We start from the raw sequence: 16,634 nt of genomic DNA, 5'->3' as shown, positions 1-16,634 counted from the left end.
ATCAACCTCCCATAGTGTTACTGGGGACAAGACTGAACCTGCATTAAGTCTAAAGTACTCCACAGAAGCTTCTTGGATGCCTCTGAGGATCAGTTTGAAGGATAAAAGTGAATCATTCATCACCCAAGGGGCATGTTGTGGTTTGCTGAGCAGGGAATGACAAACAGTCAGAACAGGGTCATGATCCGACCAAGGGACTGCTAGGATCGATACCGATTCGATTAAAGGGAGATGTTTCCGTAACACAAACGAATGGTCAATTCTAGAGTGAGAGTGATGAGGGTGGGAATAGTGGGTATAATCCCTGCCCAAGGGGTGAGACACTCGCCAGATGTCAACTAGGTCTAGGTTTTGTAGGGCTAGCAAGAATTTTTTAGCAGCAGGGGAGGGACCTTTATGATCTGTCAGGTACAAGAGCGGGGTTAAGCGTCACATTAGAGTCACCCACCAACAGGAGGGTGCCCTTCTGGTGGACCTGTAGCAAGGAGCAGACATGAGACAGGAAGGGGCCAGGATTGTCATTCGGGGCGTAATAAGTCATAATAGTTACTTCATTGTCCTGAACAGAACCCTGCAAGAGAAGGTATCTGCCATTAGGATCAGCTATCTGTTTACTGCAAATAAATGGGACCGATTTTCATATGGCAATGAGAACCCCTTTCTGCTTAGTAGGACCATTGGCTAAATAGACTTGGGGGTAATTTGCAGCGAAGTATTTGGGGCAGGAAGAGGAGGAAAAATGGGTTTCCTGTAAACAGGCTATATTTATTTTTTGTTGCTTAAGGTATTTAAAAACCTTGACCCTTTTTTGGGGGAATTCATACCCTGAACATTCAGGGACAACCAGTGAAGGGTCATTGGGTCTGATATATAACGCTGTGGACTACTCCGTCCGCACACCCCAGGGGCCGGGGGAAAGGGAAGAGGGGGGAGGGAAAGAGAAGTGAGAGAAGAAGAGCAGGGATAGAAAAGAACATAAGGTATGAGAAAAAAAAAAAAAAACTCGGCTTAGAGTATGTAATGAATACATAGATGTATCATGCCGTGGGCAGTAGGGCCCACAGTGAAGTGGGACCATAACCAAGACAAATGTCTTAGCCAGGTACCAACACATGGGGGGGAGCAGTGGTCCGTCGGAACCACCGGCCTGTGGTGAAAATGATTCAAACAACTTAAGTAAAATAAACATAGAGTCTAAACAATAATTAGAGACAGCATCAAAACAAACAACTTAAAATGAGTCACAATACGCCAACCTCAGTGTGTTATCGGCATTTGGAGGTATAGATGCAGGAGTCACCCCCGTCCCCCAGGGACAACAGTCACAAGACTGTCCGCCCTAGGAGGCAGGGTGAGGTTACATAACAAAACCAAACCGCCAGCCCCACCACTCCACTGAGCAGGAGTGAAGGGCCTCAGCGTGGAAACAAAACATACAACCTACATAGCAATCAATGGAGGCTTGCCCCTACTCTAAATGATTTACCCCTCACCCCACACCTCAACCATCCGTGAGAATGATTTCTTAAGCCTGATAAGCTGTCCAGTCCGTTAGGGCCATCGGCTATGTAGAGGTGGCTTGGGGGGCAAAGTAATGTTGGGGACCCACCAGGGAACCCCTTGGGGGGTGGACGATGCCCCAGACCACCATCTCACAGGTGGGGCAGTCTACAATAGGGCGATGACCCCCCCAGCCAAGCAACAACCGTCTCAGTAGGGTAACAATGTAGCAGGGGGGCACCCTCCAAAACACGCTACTGCAATCGACGTGTAAGGCTAGGAGTTGGAACAAAAACAGTCAGTGTCACACGGGATCAAGCGGCCAAGAAAAGTGCAATGAACACCAAGGGAAGATAGGGATCTTCATCCATTGTTGGATTGTTGGAATCGTTGGGCCTGCAGGTCCCGCAGCGCCTGGGATCCAGATTGAGATCTTTGTGATGCTTGAGAGGGCTGACGAGGGAGCCTAGAGGTGCCAGGCCTAGAAGATGAAGCCGCAGCATCAGGTTGAGAAGGAGGGAGGTCCAGTTGCAGGTCCTGGAGGTGTTGTTTTAGGCCAGATGGGGAGGTGGCGTGGAACTGGCGGCCCTGGTGGGAAAAAGAAAGTTTAAAGGGGAACCCCCATCTATACTTGATCTGGTGGGATTGCAGAACTTGGAGATAAAGCTTGAGGCCTCGGCGTCTGGCAATGGTGATTGGCGAGAGGTCCACGAATATTTGCAGGGGATTACCTTGGAATGAGATATCCCATTGCTCTTGGGCAGACTGTAAGAGCTTCTTCTTGGATCTGTAATAGTGGAATTTGATAATGACATCCCTTCGGAGGGTTTGGGGGCCAGTGACCGGTGAATGCGGTCAAACTCCAATCTGTCCACCGTATTCTCGGGGGCCAGTTCTTGGAAAAAAGCGGTAGTTGTTCCCTGTAGGTCAGTGATCATTTCGGGGATGCCGCGGATGCGAAGGTTATCCCTGCGGGCCCTGTTTTCCACGTCCTCTAACTTATCTCTGAGAGCGTCTATTTCTGCGGACAAGTCTGAGGAGAGTTTTCGGGAGGCTGCCATTATCTCGTCTCTAACGATGCTGCGGAACTTAGCTAGCATGGCATCAGAGTCAGCAGGGTGAGGACTCACGTGATCCGTGGGGAACAGATGGAGGCTTTCAGCAGGAGATCCCGGTTCCATTGCAGAGAGCTGCGTGTCATCATCAGGCTCTGGAGGTTCGGGCGCCATCTTGGATCGGCCTTTTCCTAAGGCTGGAGATTGTTTGCTGTGCTGCCGGCTTTTAAGTTTGCTTTTCGCGGAGCGGTACATCACCGCTTGCAGCTCTGGGTATTCCTCTATCCTCTGGGGTAGAGATGCCGCCCCCCCGCTTCTTTTATGTCGGATTAGGCCGGGTAATAGGTTCCGACGGCGCGGAGCGGAGGAATCAAGCGTCCATTACCTTCGCTCGCGCGCATGCGCCCCAATTTGGTTGCATTCAATGGACTTGTTCACACCAGATGCAGTCCAGTACGGTTTTTATTTCTGCATCAAGAACGCATGGATAGTGTTTAACTTTGATTCTAATTACTTAATTCTCAGTACAGCGCATTCTAGTGCCGTCAACAAGAGTAGAATGTTGCATTGTTTCTTTATAGGAACACATCGTGGCAAAACGCATGTAGAATGCATCAAAAACACTCATGCAGAAACACATCTGGAATGCAGAAACTATGGTAATCTGGCCATCAGGCTTGCACAGAATCTATACAGTGACAGATTTTGCCTGCCATCCAGCAATAGAGTTAACTTTGATATATTAATTTCAGAAATGGCATTACATTCAACATTGGAAACTGCAAGATTTGGCACAGTTTCTGTAAAGAGTGGAACCTGTCAACTGACTTTTGGTTGATGCTTTTGATAGACCTAGTACACTCAGTCACTGCTAGGAGAGCATTGTGGTTATGCCACTGGAACTTCTACACAAGCCTTCGACATTTCCTATAATGGGAGGTTATTCGGCCAAACGCTGAACAACGCAATTAAGCGAATGACAAGAGGAAAAGTCTGGACTCTAGCCACAGACTAGTAAGAGGAAGCAGCCATCCTTCACTCAAGCCCACTGAACTTCAGAGGGTGCAGGAGGCCAAATCTTATAGGACAGGCTGCAGATTTAATAGATCACAATGGAGGTATCTCAAAGTTACTTTTCACATAGGCTAGCTTGAAGGTCTGGTGCGGTCAACCTTACAAACAAAATATGCGACCAGCAAGTTTGGGACAAGAGAGATCAATTTTTTCTGGCTTTAGCAGCTTTTCTTTGATTGTCAGTATCTCTTTTCATTTGTTCTCTCCCAACCTATATTGGCCTTTTTATATCCCATTATGTGCTGACGGGAGGATGGGCCAGGAAAATTGTTATCACTTACCGTAATTTTTCTTTCCTGGCTCATCCTCACGTCAGCATAGGACTCCCTCCCTAGTAGCCTGTCGCAGGCTAAGTTATCGAACATCTTAGTTGTGGGAGGGGCTGTCTTTTATATTCAGCTTGGAACATGTGGTCATTGGGGGCTCCAAAGGAGGTGTTAACCTGTTATGTGCTGTCGTGAGGATGGGCCAGGAAAGGAAAATTACAGTAAGTGATAACAATTTTCCATTATTTCCCCCTCCTTTATGGTAAAATGTATAGCAGTTCTGGGGGTTTTGTTGTTGCCTTATTTTAGGCCCGAACTTTTGGAGATTTGAGAGGTTTAACCCAAATGACACAAAACATGTTTAAAGTGTAATTCAAGGTTACATCTTCTCTTATGTTTTTATTTGCTTTATCCTCAATGAAGAGATTTCCCCTCTCTTCCTGTCGGGTGTCACTGTAAGTAGGATATATCTAATGGGGCAGAAATAAAAGGAAATCTTAACCCTTTCTTATAATATTTTTACTTTCAATGTGGTAGAGATTTCTCTTCGTGTCCTGACTTGGTGACCACTGTCACAGGAGCCAAAATTGAGTATAAATATTCATAATGTGAAAACACCGAACATAGTAAATACCTTACAGTTATGATCCTGTTGCACTCTTATCCCAAATATGTTTTGAAAAATTTTTGATGTTCCAATTTAACCGTGGGCAACAGTTGTATGTGTAAAAACTAGCCATTTGAAAAGGCTTCTCAATAAGCAATACATTTTTCTTGCTTCCATATAGGTTGAAAAATAAAACTGGTACAACCCATCCCTTGGTGGCCAGTTCTGTGGCACACACGTCATTTTTTAAATGGTTCTCTCAGCTGCCTTTCAGCCATCAGAAAACAGTAAAGAGGGTGACAAATTATCATAACTGTACCATGCTAAAACAAAAATCCATAAGTACTATAGGTATAAGTTGCTTGTGAAATGTCAAAATCCAACAAGGTTTGATGGACCAAACCCAGTGCAGCCATCAACCACTGGAACGATGGATATGCAGAAAAGAGACAACTTGAAGATGGCGCTTTATGGGTCAATTCCAAAAAGTATATATAAAAAAACATAAATAGGATAAAATGTTTGTTTATTGCACTTGAAATTGTTCAAGCAGAGACTGATAAAGTTTATAAAACTAGGAAACTGTAATAGTCGAGGTATATGACACAATGAGAATAATTGTATTAAAAGCAAACAATACCACTTAAAGGCTTCCGGGTGGAGAGGGGCTAATACGATCCGAACAGCTTACTGGTAATATTGGCCATGTTGAGCCTGAAAAACTGTCTGGAGAGATAGCAGCCCTTTATCAGCAGGGTGGGCTGAAGCTAGACCTGTATCCAAAAGGCAGGGACAACACTGCCAACAGCTGAAGATTCCTGAGCTGGTAACAGGAGGAGGGTGGCATCGACCATGCAGATGGTTAAACACAGACCTGGGTAGACACTGCCTGCTATGGCCAGTGTCTAGGCTGATGGCACAGGGAAGCCAGGCTATGCTGGGGGTGACAAATGGTGTGTGTCTCTCAGCCTCCAACCTGGAAGAATCAAGCCACGCAAGATCACTTTTATCGGTGGCAGGAGAGGGGCCCCCCTCCCGCCGCGCTCCAGTGCTCTCTGCCGCTTACCGGAGCTGCCGGCAGCGGCAGAGGTGATCGGATGTTGCTCCTTGCTTGGTATGGAGACGAGTGAGGGGAAGATGGCCCCCACCCGTCTCCATAACATTGCAGGGCGGAGGCGATCGGATGTTGCTCCTTGATTGGTATGGAGAGGAGTGAGGGGAAGATGGCCCCCACCCATCTCCATAACATTGCAGGGCGAAAGCGACGTCAAAACGTCACTTCCGCCCATAGCTCTTAAAGGGCATTTAAAAAAAAAAAAACAAATTTAAATGATACAAATTTTTTTTGCATTTTAGTGTACATATGACATCTGAGGTCTTTTTGACCCCAGATCTCATATTTAAGAGGTCCTGTCATGCTTTTTTTTTATTACAAGGGATGTTTACATTCCTTGTAATAGGAATAAAAGTCACGCATTTTTTAAAAAAAATAACAGTGTAAAATTAAAAGGTAAAATAAATAATAATAATTTAAAAAAATTTTAAACGCGACCCGATCCACCGAGCTCGCGTGCAGAAGTGAACGCATACGTGAGTATGATGTGAGTATGATAGGAATGATGTGCAGAATAATTTAAAACATAAATCCCTAACTTCAAAATTAAAAATTTGGACACATAGGGAACCACCTAAATTTGGCCAAGTTACATTAATGTGGTTGTAAACTATTACATGTACCCAGTGAATTACCTAGCCTCAGGTGATGCACAGAGATTAACTGGTTCCCGGCCGGCTCACGCAGATATACTGCGACCGAATGGCTCTCCTGGGCAAAATCCCGTATGGGTACGTCCTTCCCCTTTTCAGCCACCAGAGGGCGCGCATGCACCCGCTGTATGGCGGGGGGACCCGATGCGCGTGGCCGGCGGTCGTGATCGCCGCCGGCCACACGCGATCAAGCTCATCTCTCCCTAGCACAACATATCTCCCTTGACTGCTTCTGGATGCCCAACCCATGATGCCCAGTGGTATTCCCTATACATTCAGGAAGTTAGCCTCTCTATACCCTTGTTATTAGATAAAAAAATTGCTGTTCACTACTTATACATGTCTCCTTAAGCAACCTTTTATCAACATTTTTAAGTCATTTTTATTAACTTCTGTTACTTAATTTTGTTTTATGAGCCTTTATAGATCTCTGGGGAGGGCATTATAGAGCTGAAGACCGTTTACATACCTTGGGTTCTATACCGACTTTGTACTTTTGTGTGGTACTTTGTAAATTGCCTATTAATACTGTAGTCTGTAGTTTTGAACATGCTTCTATATACCTTTGATAAAGTTTTTTGTGGAAAAAAAAAGAGATCTCATTTGTATTGAAACTTATTATACAGTAATGCCATACACTATACGAAAAATCGGAAGAACCCATTTTCGAAAAATGGACATTCAGCCGTGAGAACAAACAATAGTGCCATTATGTAATGACCGATAAGTCGTTCAGTGGACATAAATGAATACATTTTTTGTTCATCTTTTTACATATACCTAGTGCAAACAGTTCTGACGGGAAACACATTAATCTTTCAATTTATCGTTCGTTCAGCAGAAAATTTCCATACTTGTCCTTCGTTTTTTCGGCTCAAAAACGTCCCAACGATTATCGATTTTGTGCCCATTAACACTTTTTATATAGTGTATGGCCAGCGTAAGTTATCTAGTGCAGGGGTGTCAAACTCAATTTCATTGTGGGCCACATCTGCATTATGGTTGCCCTCAAAGGGCCGGTTGTATCTGTAAGACTAGATGTCCAGAGCACGCCACCACCCCTTACATCAGATGTCAGGAGTTCTCCCTCACTATCAGAAGTCATGGGTCCCCCACACTCCCTTACATCATAGTGCACCCCCATTACCATGTGCTGAGTCAGCTGCCAGAGTCTGCTCAATGCTGAGATCAGGGGAGGCGGAGACTAGGGGGTGACACAGATTGGCGCAGGATCTCTCGGAGCAGTTCTGTCCTCCTCTCTGCTACCGACTGATGAGACCATGGGGGGGTATTGAAGATGAGCCTCTGTGTAGCTGCACAGAGAAGAACAAGATCTGGCGGAGGAGTTCTGTCCTCCTCTCTGCTGCCAACTGCTGAAACATGGAGGGGACAGAGATTAGGGGGGTGCGATAGCTGCAGGAGAGGTGTGAGGGCCACATGAAATGGCCTGGCAGGGTGGATTCTGCTCCCAGGCGTTGTGTTTGACACCTGTGATCTAGTGCAGTCAGTTCAGTATTGCTGTAGCTGCAGGTATACAAGATTTTGTTTTAATATCAGTAATTTAGTACAATAGTTTGCAAACAAAGCACACACATTTTTATAACATTCACTATATGTATCAGTCCACATTTCTGAAACTGTCACTGCATTGAAATATTGAATTTACATTAAGTGTAAGATGATATATTTTATGTAACAACACTACACAGAATGATTATTTTTTATTAAATATGTTTATGAATGTATTACATAAAAATGTTGGCTTAAAAATAGGTAATCAAAGTAACCATTCACAAATATGCATACAAATGTGAGCAAACTCTAAAATGATATATAGTTTGCCTTACAACTTGTGGTAAAATGTTCCAAAGTAGCTTAGCAGCCAGCAGTATATTTACACAGGCATTCCATGTCCGTTACTTGTCCATTGATATCATTTCAGCAGGTTAGTGTTGGTGAATTATTGTCTTATTCAAACAAATTAATATAATCCATCAAATGAACATGTACAGTACATTCACATTACTTGCAAATGCTTTGCATGCTTACTATTATAAAGTAATTTCATTCAAAACTTTTATTTTTTTAGTCTGAGATATTAATGGTAAAGTTTAGAACTTCTGTCAGGTTGTCATTGCTTTCTGGGTCCCCATTTGAGGCATCTCCCACACTTCTTGCTCCAGTGTTAGGATAGGTTTTGCTGGGCATATGCAGCTTACTGTGATGTACATTCAGCCTTTAATGCTTATCAGATTGAAATCACTCTGAGCTCATTCGAAAGTGCATTTGACCTTTTTCTAAGCTGCCTCAACCTGTCTCAAGCTGCTTTTGAGTGCCTATTGACTTCACCTTTCATCCGGACAGAAAGCCTCACAGAGGTCCTAACCCTTCCCACTCTATTTTTTTATTATGTTTATATCTCATCTCCAGCACCAACAAAATAATATCTGGCTGGAGTCTGGTTTTAAAAAAAAAGAAACTGTGCTGTGGCCTCGTACAATCAATGTGTATAGGAATGAAGCCTCTACGTGGTTAATATACTCTAGTTCATTGCTACTTCTCTGTTTTATTTAGTGTTGGTATTTAATGATGATATATGTAAAATAGGTGGAGATTAAAGGGTCACTCTAATGATCACATTAATGTTGGAACACATTATATATATATATAAATGTAATCGATTTATTGCCAGCAATTTCAGAAATTCATCTAAATAGTGCAGAAGGTTATAAAAATGTATAACCCCACTGAAGAACATAAAAGTCAACTTTTCTTCACTGAAATATTTGCTGTTCCAGGGTTAAACTTCATGGGTTGCAGTAGGGGCCATGGGTCCATGAGGCTATACACAATACATAACCATAGCACCTACCTTATTTATAAATCATGTTATAGTATTATTTATTTTATTTATTTCAGGTACTTATATAGCGCCGTCAATTTACGCAGCGCTTTACATATATATATTATACTTTCACATCAGTCCCTATACCCTCAAGGAGCTTACAATCTAAGGTCCCTAACTCACATTCATACCTATACTAGGGCCAATTTAGACAGGATCCAATTAACCTACCAGCATGTCTTTGGAGTGTGGGAGGAAACCGGAGTACCCGGAGGAAACCCACGCAGACACAGGGAGAACATGCAAACTCCAGGCAGGTAGTGTCGTGGTCGGGATTCGAACCAGCGACCCTTCTTACTGCTAGGCGAGAGTGCTACCCACTGCGCCACTGTGCCGCCCAGTTCAGAATAAAGCCGCATTTCTTTTTCCTTCATATCCCATACCCATTCTTTTATCTGCTGTTAAACCTGTAACAAACCTATTTGCCTTAATTGAACAAGAAAAAACAATCAACCTTATTCAATACAAAGTTTTTCTTTTTTATTACAGTAACATACAGAAACCTGTAAGAAATCAGAATGCACTCTATGAAGTCATGCCAAAGCAGGATAGTTTCTGATTGGTTGCTATGGGTTAGTACTCTTAAGAATGAGAACTCTTTATGCCTCTGCAATTTTGTAAAACTATTAAACAAAGGTCTACACAGTGGTTTGTATAAGATAAGAGAGGCCCAGACTTAGCACCGAAGCCAAGAGGAATTTAATTAAGCCCATGCTAATAACATAAGACAGCATGCTGGAATAAGCTATCAAAACAGCAAATGTCAAATCAACTTTTATGTGCAGTTGTATCAAAGTTTGAGAACCTGTATGTGTATTTAGGCGTATGTTAATGAGTTGCTTTTTATATAAATCAGCTTTTGTTTTAATGATCTTTTGATGGAGCAGTAGACATTGCCTTAAGTTACTGATGTCTTTTGAACACCACTTTAAGCCATTTATATAATCTGGATACTTTGGTGTAAACACCATACTTGCCTTGCTGTGCACAGCCCTCCCCCCAGCTAACGATACCAGTCACAAAGTATGTGTCTTTGTATGGTGTGACGTGTGGGCCACCACTGTCTCCCTGACAGGCATCTTTCACCTCCTTGTCGTAACCAGCACAGAACATGTTTTCTGTGATTTTAAACTTACTAGACTCTTTACAAGTTTGCCTGTCCACATAGGGAACATTAAGCATCTGGAGCTTTGTAGCCTGAACTCCTCGCTCAAAAAGACGTCCAAATCCGCTCACCATGGCCTGCCTTTCGGTCATCAGTACTTCATCTGCAAAGTCAGGATCAGGAAGGCAAGCCGGAATTATATTATCGGTGTAGTTAATGGCCTCTTTTAGCTTCACTACAGCAATATCAAAATCATAGGTGGCCCTAATGAACTTTGGATGAACAATTATCTTCTCAACCTTGTGTGTAGATTCAGTGCCATCATTCTTTAGTGTGTTAACCTCTCCTATAAAAATACACAAAGTAGAATTTTTAATCTTTACAAAAAAAGGGGACCATGCTGTCTGTTAATCTAATGCAATTATGGAATGACACTTACTATTAAATAAATAAACTCTTTATGTACACTACCACCCGATTCTCATATATAACTGAGTTGGCACTTATGGGTTCACCCAATAAAGTGGAACTCCAGGCAGAAATATAAATACACATATGAAAAACATACAAGACAGCTGCCAAACTATTGTCTATTTGTTCCTGTAAATTATACAACCCCATCAGACAGCATGACCAGGAGCTGACCCCACTTTATCTGTTACAGTAAAAAATACAGGGGTGCCATCTCCTCCATTACCAGCTTGCTGGTTGAACAGGAAAGGAGCATCAGTTGATGAGGTCTTCTCTCTGCTATTGCATCTCTCTGTATTTGCATTTTATGAATGAATGCAAAGCGTCATTTGACTGGATGAGGTGGGGAGTGTGACGTCACTGTCCTGCCTCCCCACCTTGTCCAACCAAAAAACACCTTGCATTCGTTCCGAAAATGCAAAGCCTTCTCTGAATGATGTCTGTGCTGTGCAGCCAACCTTTTGTGTGCACAATGCATCAGACCAGCTGCTCAGCACAGGACCTGGAAGCAAGTACAGATCACTGAAGTAGTGGTGTCTACTTTAGTGATTTCCGGCTTCCAGGAGCATCGGCCAAGTATGGCATATACATAGTAGTTACAGTGGGGACAGAAAGTATTCAGACCCCCTTACATTTTTCACTCTTTGTTATATTGCAGCCATTTGCTAAAATTATTTAAGTTCATTTTTTCCCTCATTAATGTACACACAGCACCCCATATTGACAGAAAAACACAGAATTGTTGACATTTTTGCAGATTTATTAAAAAAGAAAAACTGAAATATCACATGGTCCTAAGTAATCAGACCCTTTGCTGTGACACTCATATATTTAACTCAGGTGCTGTCCATTTTTTCTGATCATCCTTGAGATGGTTCTACACCTTCATTTGAGTCCAGCTGTGTTTGATTATACTGATTGGACTTGATTAGGAAAGCCACACACCTGTCTATATAAGACCTTACAGCTCACAGTGCATGTCAGAGCAAATGAGAATCATGAGGTCAAAGGAACTGCCTGAAGAGCTCAGAGACAGAATTGTGGCAAGGCACCGATCTGGCCAAGGTTACAAAAACATTTCTGCTGCACTTAAGGTTCCTAAGAGCACAGTGGCCTCCATAATCCTTAAATGGAAGACATTTGGGTCGACCAGAACCCTTCCTAGAACTGGCCGTCTGGCCAAACTGAGCTATCAGGGGAGAAGAGCCTTGGTGAGAGAGGTAAAGAAGAACCCAAAGATCACTGTGGCTGAGCTCCAGAGATGCAGTTGGGAGATGGGAGAAAGTTGTAGAAAGTCAACCATCACTGCAGCCCTCTACCAGTTGGGGCTTTATGGCAGAGTGGCCTGACGGAAGCCTCTCCTCAGTGCAAGACACATAAAAGCCTGCATGGAGTTTGCTAAAAAACACCTGAAGGACTCCAAGATGGTGAGAAATAAGATTCTCTGGTCTGATGAGACCAAGATAGAACATTTTGGCCTTAATTCTAAGAGGTATGTGTGGAGAAAACCAGGCACTGCTCATCACCTGTCCAATACAGTCCCAACAGTGAAGCAAGGTGGTGGCAGCATCATGCTGGACGAAAACCTCCTGGACGAAAACCTCCAGAGTGCTCAGGACCTCAGACTGGGCCGAAGGTTTACCTTCCAAGAAGACAATGACCCTAAGCACACAGCTAAAATAACGAAGGAGTGGCTTCACAACAACTCCGTGATTGTTCTTGAATGACCCAGCCAAATCCCTGACTTAAACCCAATTGAGCATCTCTGGAGAGACCTAAAACTGGCTGTCCACCAACGTTTACCATTCAACCTGACAGAACTGGAGAGGATCTGCAAGGAGGAATGGCAGAGGATCCCCAGATCCAGGTGTGAAAAACTTGTTGCATCTTTCCCAAAAAGACTTATGGCTGTATTAGATCAAAAGGGTGCTTCTACTAAATACTGAGCAAAGAGTCTGAATTAGTTTCAGTATAAATCACACAAATAGGAAACATAAAGGGAATACAAAGACACTGAATTTCAAAAGAGCCAACTTCCCTAAACTACAAACCTTGCTAAAAGGCATAAATTGGGATAAAATATTAGGAACAAAGAATACAGAGGAGAGATGGGTTTTCTTTAAGAATATATTAAATAAGGGCATTAGCCAATGTATCCCATTGGGTAATACATTTAAAAGAGCGAACAAAAGTCCTGGATGGCTTAACTCCAATGTAAAAATGCATATAAAAGCAAAAGAGAAGGCCTTCAAAAAATACAAGGTTGAGGGATCATCCTCAGCATTCAGACTTTATAAAGAATGCAACAAGAAATGTAAGGGTGCAATTAGGACGGCTAAGATAGAACATGAAAGACACATAGCGGAGGAGAGCAAAAAAATCCCAAGAAATTCTTTAAGTATGTAAACAGTAAAAAAGGGAGGACTGACCATATTGGCCCCATAAAGAATGAGGAAGGACATCTGTTTACAAAGGATGGGGAGATTGCGAAGGTATTGAATCTATTCTTCTCCTCAGTCTTCACAAGTGAATCGGGGGGGCTTCAGTAACCAAAACTGCAGTGTTTATCCTCATGACACAACACAGGAAGCACCTCCATGGTTAACAGAGGTCAGAATTAAAATTAGACTTGAGAAACTTAACATTAATAAATCACCAGGACCTGATGGCTTGCATCCGAGGGTACTTGGGGAACTCAGTCAAGTGATTGCCAGACCGTTGTTCCTAATTTTTACAGACAGTCTACTGACTGGAATGGTACCAGCTGATTGGAAAAAAGCCAATGTAGCACCAATATTTAAAAAGGGCCCAAAATACATCCCTGGGAATTACAGACCAGTTAGCCTAACATCAATAGTATGTAAACTCTTGGAGGGGATGATAAGGGACTATATACAAGATTTTAGTAATGAGAACGGTATCATTAGCAGTAATCAGCATGGATTCATGAAGAATCGTTCTTGCCAAACCAATCTACTAACCTTCTATGAGGAGGTGAGTTGCCATCTCGATAGACGTGGTGTATCTGGATTTTTCAAAAGCATTTGACACAGTTCCCCATAAACGTTTACTGTACAAAATAAGGTCCGTTGGCATGAACCATAGGGTGAGTACATGGATTGAAAACTGGCTACAAGGGCGAGTTCAGAGGGTGGTGATAAATGGGGAGTACTCAGAATGGTCAGGGGTGGGTAGTGGGGTCCCCCAGGGTTCTGTGCTGGGACCAATCCTATTTAATTTGTTCATAAACGACCTGGAGGATGGGATAAACAGTTCAATCTCTGTATTTGCAGACGATACTAAGCTAAGCAGGGCAATAACTTCTCCGCAGGATGTGGAAACCTTGCAAAAAGATCTGAACAAATTAATGGGGTGGGCAACTACATGGCAGATGAGGTTCAATGTAGAAAAATGTAAAATAATGCATTTGGGTGGCAAAAATATAAATGCAATCTATACACTGGGGGAGAACCTCTGGGGGAATCTAGGATGGAAAAGGACCTGGGGGTCCTAGTAGATGATAGGCTCAGCAATGGCATGCAATGCCAATCAGCTGCTAACAAAGCAAACAGAATATTGGCATGCATTAAAAAGGGGATCAACTCCAGAGATAAAACGATAATTCTCCCGCTCTACAAGACTCTGGTCCGGCCGCACATAGGATATGCTGTCCAGTTCTGGGCACCAGTCCTCAGGAAGGATGTACTGGAAATGGAGCGAGTACAAAGAAGGGCAACAAAGCTAATAAAGGGTCTGGAGGATCTTAGTTATGAGGAAAGGTTGCGAGCACTGAACTTATTCTCTCTGGAGAAGAGACGCTTGAGAAGGGATATGATTTTAATATACAAATACCGTACTGGGGACCCTACAATAGAAATAAAACTTTTTCGCAGAAGAGAGTTTAACAAGACTCGTGGCCACTCATTAAAATTAGAAGAAAAGAGGTTTAACCTTAAACTACGTAGAGGGTTCTTTACTGTAAGAGCGGCAAGGATGTGGAATTCCCTTCCACAGGCGGTGGTCTCAGCGGGGAGCATCAATAGTTTCAAGAAACTATTAGATAAGCACCTAAATGAACGCAACATACAGGGATATACAATGAAATACTGACACATAATCACACATGGGTTGGACTTGATGGACTTGTGTCTTTTTTCAACCTCGCCTACTATATGTATGTAACTATGTAACTATGTAACTTAGGACCATGTGATATTTCAGTTTTTCTTTTTTAATAAATCTGCAAAACTGTCAACAATTCTGTGTTTTTCTGTCAATATGGGGTGCTGTGTATACATTAATGAGGGAAAAAATGAACTTAAATGATTTTAGCAAATTGCTGCAATATAACAAAGAGTGAAAAATTTAAGGGGTCTGAATACTTTCCGTCCCCACTGTATATTTGTCAAAGCTAGACCAATGTAAAAATATACCATACCTGGAATTTATCTTTGAGGAGCATAGCAAGTCAGTCCAGTAAGCTTTGTGTAGGTCATGTTTAGTGAGGAGGGTTTTCCAGCAAACAAGAAGACGTGTAATGGCAAGACTAGATTACAGACTAAAGTGTTGAAAGTGTCCACTATATACTATGATAACAAAATAAAAAACTGAGCAAACAGGCTGTGTTTCCTATTTACATTTCAGGGTTAAATATGGTCTTCTCTAAAACTTACCAACAACAACTTTGAAGTATTTGGTCTGATTCATGCAGTGAGCTGCAGTGAGGATAAACTGGCTGGACAGGATTGTTCCACCACAAAAGGGCTCATTTTCTTCACTTATCAAGAGAGCCTATGGAGATGTATAGAGGCAACTTTACCAAGATTATTTAGCTTTTTTTATACTTTATTTAAACTTTCATTGCCACAGACTAATACCTTTAATAATGGCATGAAAAAACTATAGAGGTAAACTCCATCCAGATCTATAAACCACTTAGATGGGGGCCCTCTGAGAGCCCAACTGAGTTACCCTAGGTTCTGAGTTAAATTTGCAGGGCTAGTAATTTGAAATAAAAGGAGCTTTTTTTAAACTTTGTGCATTTTTTTTAATTAAAAACTAAAGGTATTAAAAAAATATAAAAACTACCACAAAAATCAGAAAAACATTCGTTAAGAGGAGTAGTGAAGGAAGAAATATTTAGGGCTAATCAGAATTAACGGAGGGTTAAAAAGCAATTAGGTAGGAATACATTTTGTTTTTTTTTGTTACTTGTAAGGTTGCGTTAACTGTTGGCATATGAAGATCAAAATTCAACCTACTGTTCTAAGTGGGGAAGGGCCAGGACGGAGCATGGAGCCTTTCACTCCACTGAGATGCGATGCACAGCTTATCCCTCCTGACAGGCAAACTTTGAGGCAAACTTTGGAGACTGTTAGATTGGTGCACTCACGCACCTTGCAAATTTGCTGCTGAAAACTGTGTATCTGGATTCCATCACTGAGCCGTGGGATGGCTCATAAGCGTGTTTAGACTCAGTCTCACAGCTGAGTCGCATGCTCAGAGGTGAGCGGCTGTCCCCGGGGGGTCACTGGATGGCACTTGAGCATGGAACTGGAGCACTAAGCACCAAGATTAATGCACGCACGTTGGGTTTTTTATGAATTGTTTTTATGGACTTTATGTGCATTTCTTTCATATATTGGACTTTAATAATCACGTACCACATCTTGGATTTGATATTCACACTCATTGTGTGGCACTTTGTTATATTTTGCACTTATCACTGTGATATATTTATTTATATTTATTTATATATATATATATATATATATATATATATATATATATATATTTTTTTTTTTCACAGTAAATTTCAGACTATATAAATGATTTTTTCATCCATTATATATACAGGTAGTAGTTCAGTAATCGCTACTCTCAT

General features: G+C 42.2%; 1 protein-coding gene across 1 annotated transcript in view; it reads right to left on the bottom strand.

Moving 5' to 3' along the window:
• Positions 1 to 7,973: 7,973 nt before the first annotated feature.
• Positions 7,974 to 16,634, bottom strand: part of F10 (coagulation factor X) — a 37,770-nt gene continuing 29,109 nt past the window's right edge. The window contains exons 7-8 of the mRNA XM_073614536.1: positions 15,424 to 15,541; positions 7,974 to 10,625 (exon numbers count right to left, since the gene is read on the bottom strand). Of these exons, the coding sequence (XP_073470637.1) occupies positions 10,078 to 10,625; positions 15,424 to 15,541 (666 nt within the window). The 3' untranslated portion in view covers positions 7,974 to 10,077. The remainder of the gene's footprint in view (positions 10,626 to 15,423; positions 15,542 to 16,634) is intronic.

The sequence above is a fragment of the Aquarana catesbeiana genome, linkage group LG02 (assembly GCF_042186555.1).
Source record: "Aquarana catesbeiana isolate 2022-GZ linkage group LG02, ASM4218655v1, whole genome shotgun sequence".
In the NCBI taxonomy this organism is placed as follows: Eukaryota; Metazoa; Chordata; class Amphibia; order Anura; family Ranidae; genus Aquarana; species Aquarana catesbeiana.
This window is presented reverse-complemented; position numbering and strand designations above follow the sequence as displayed.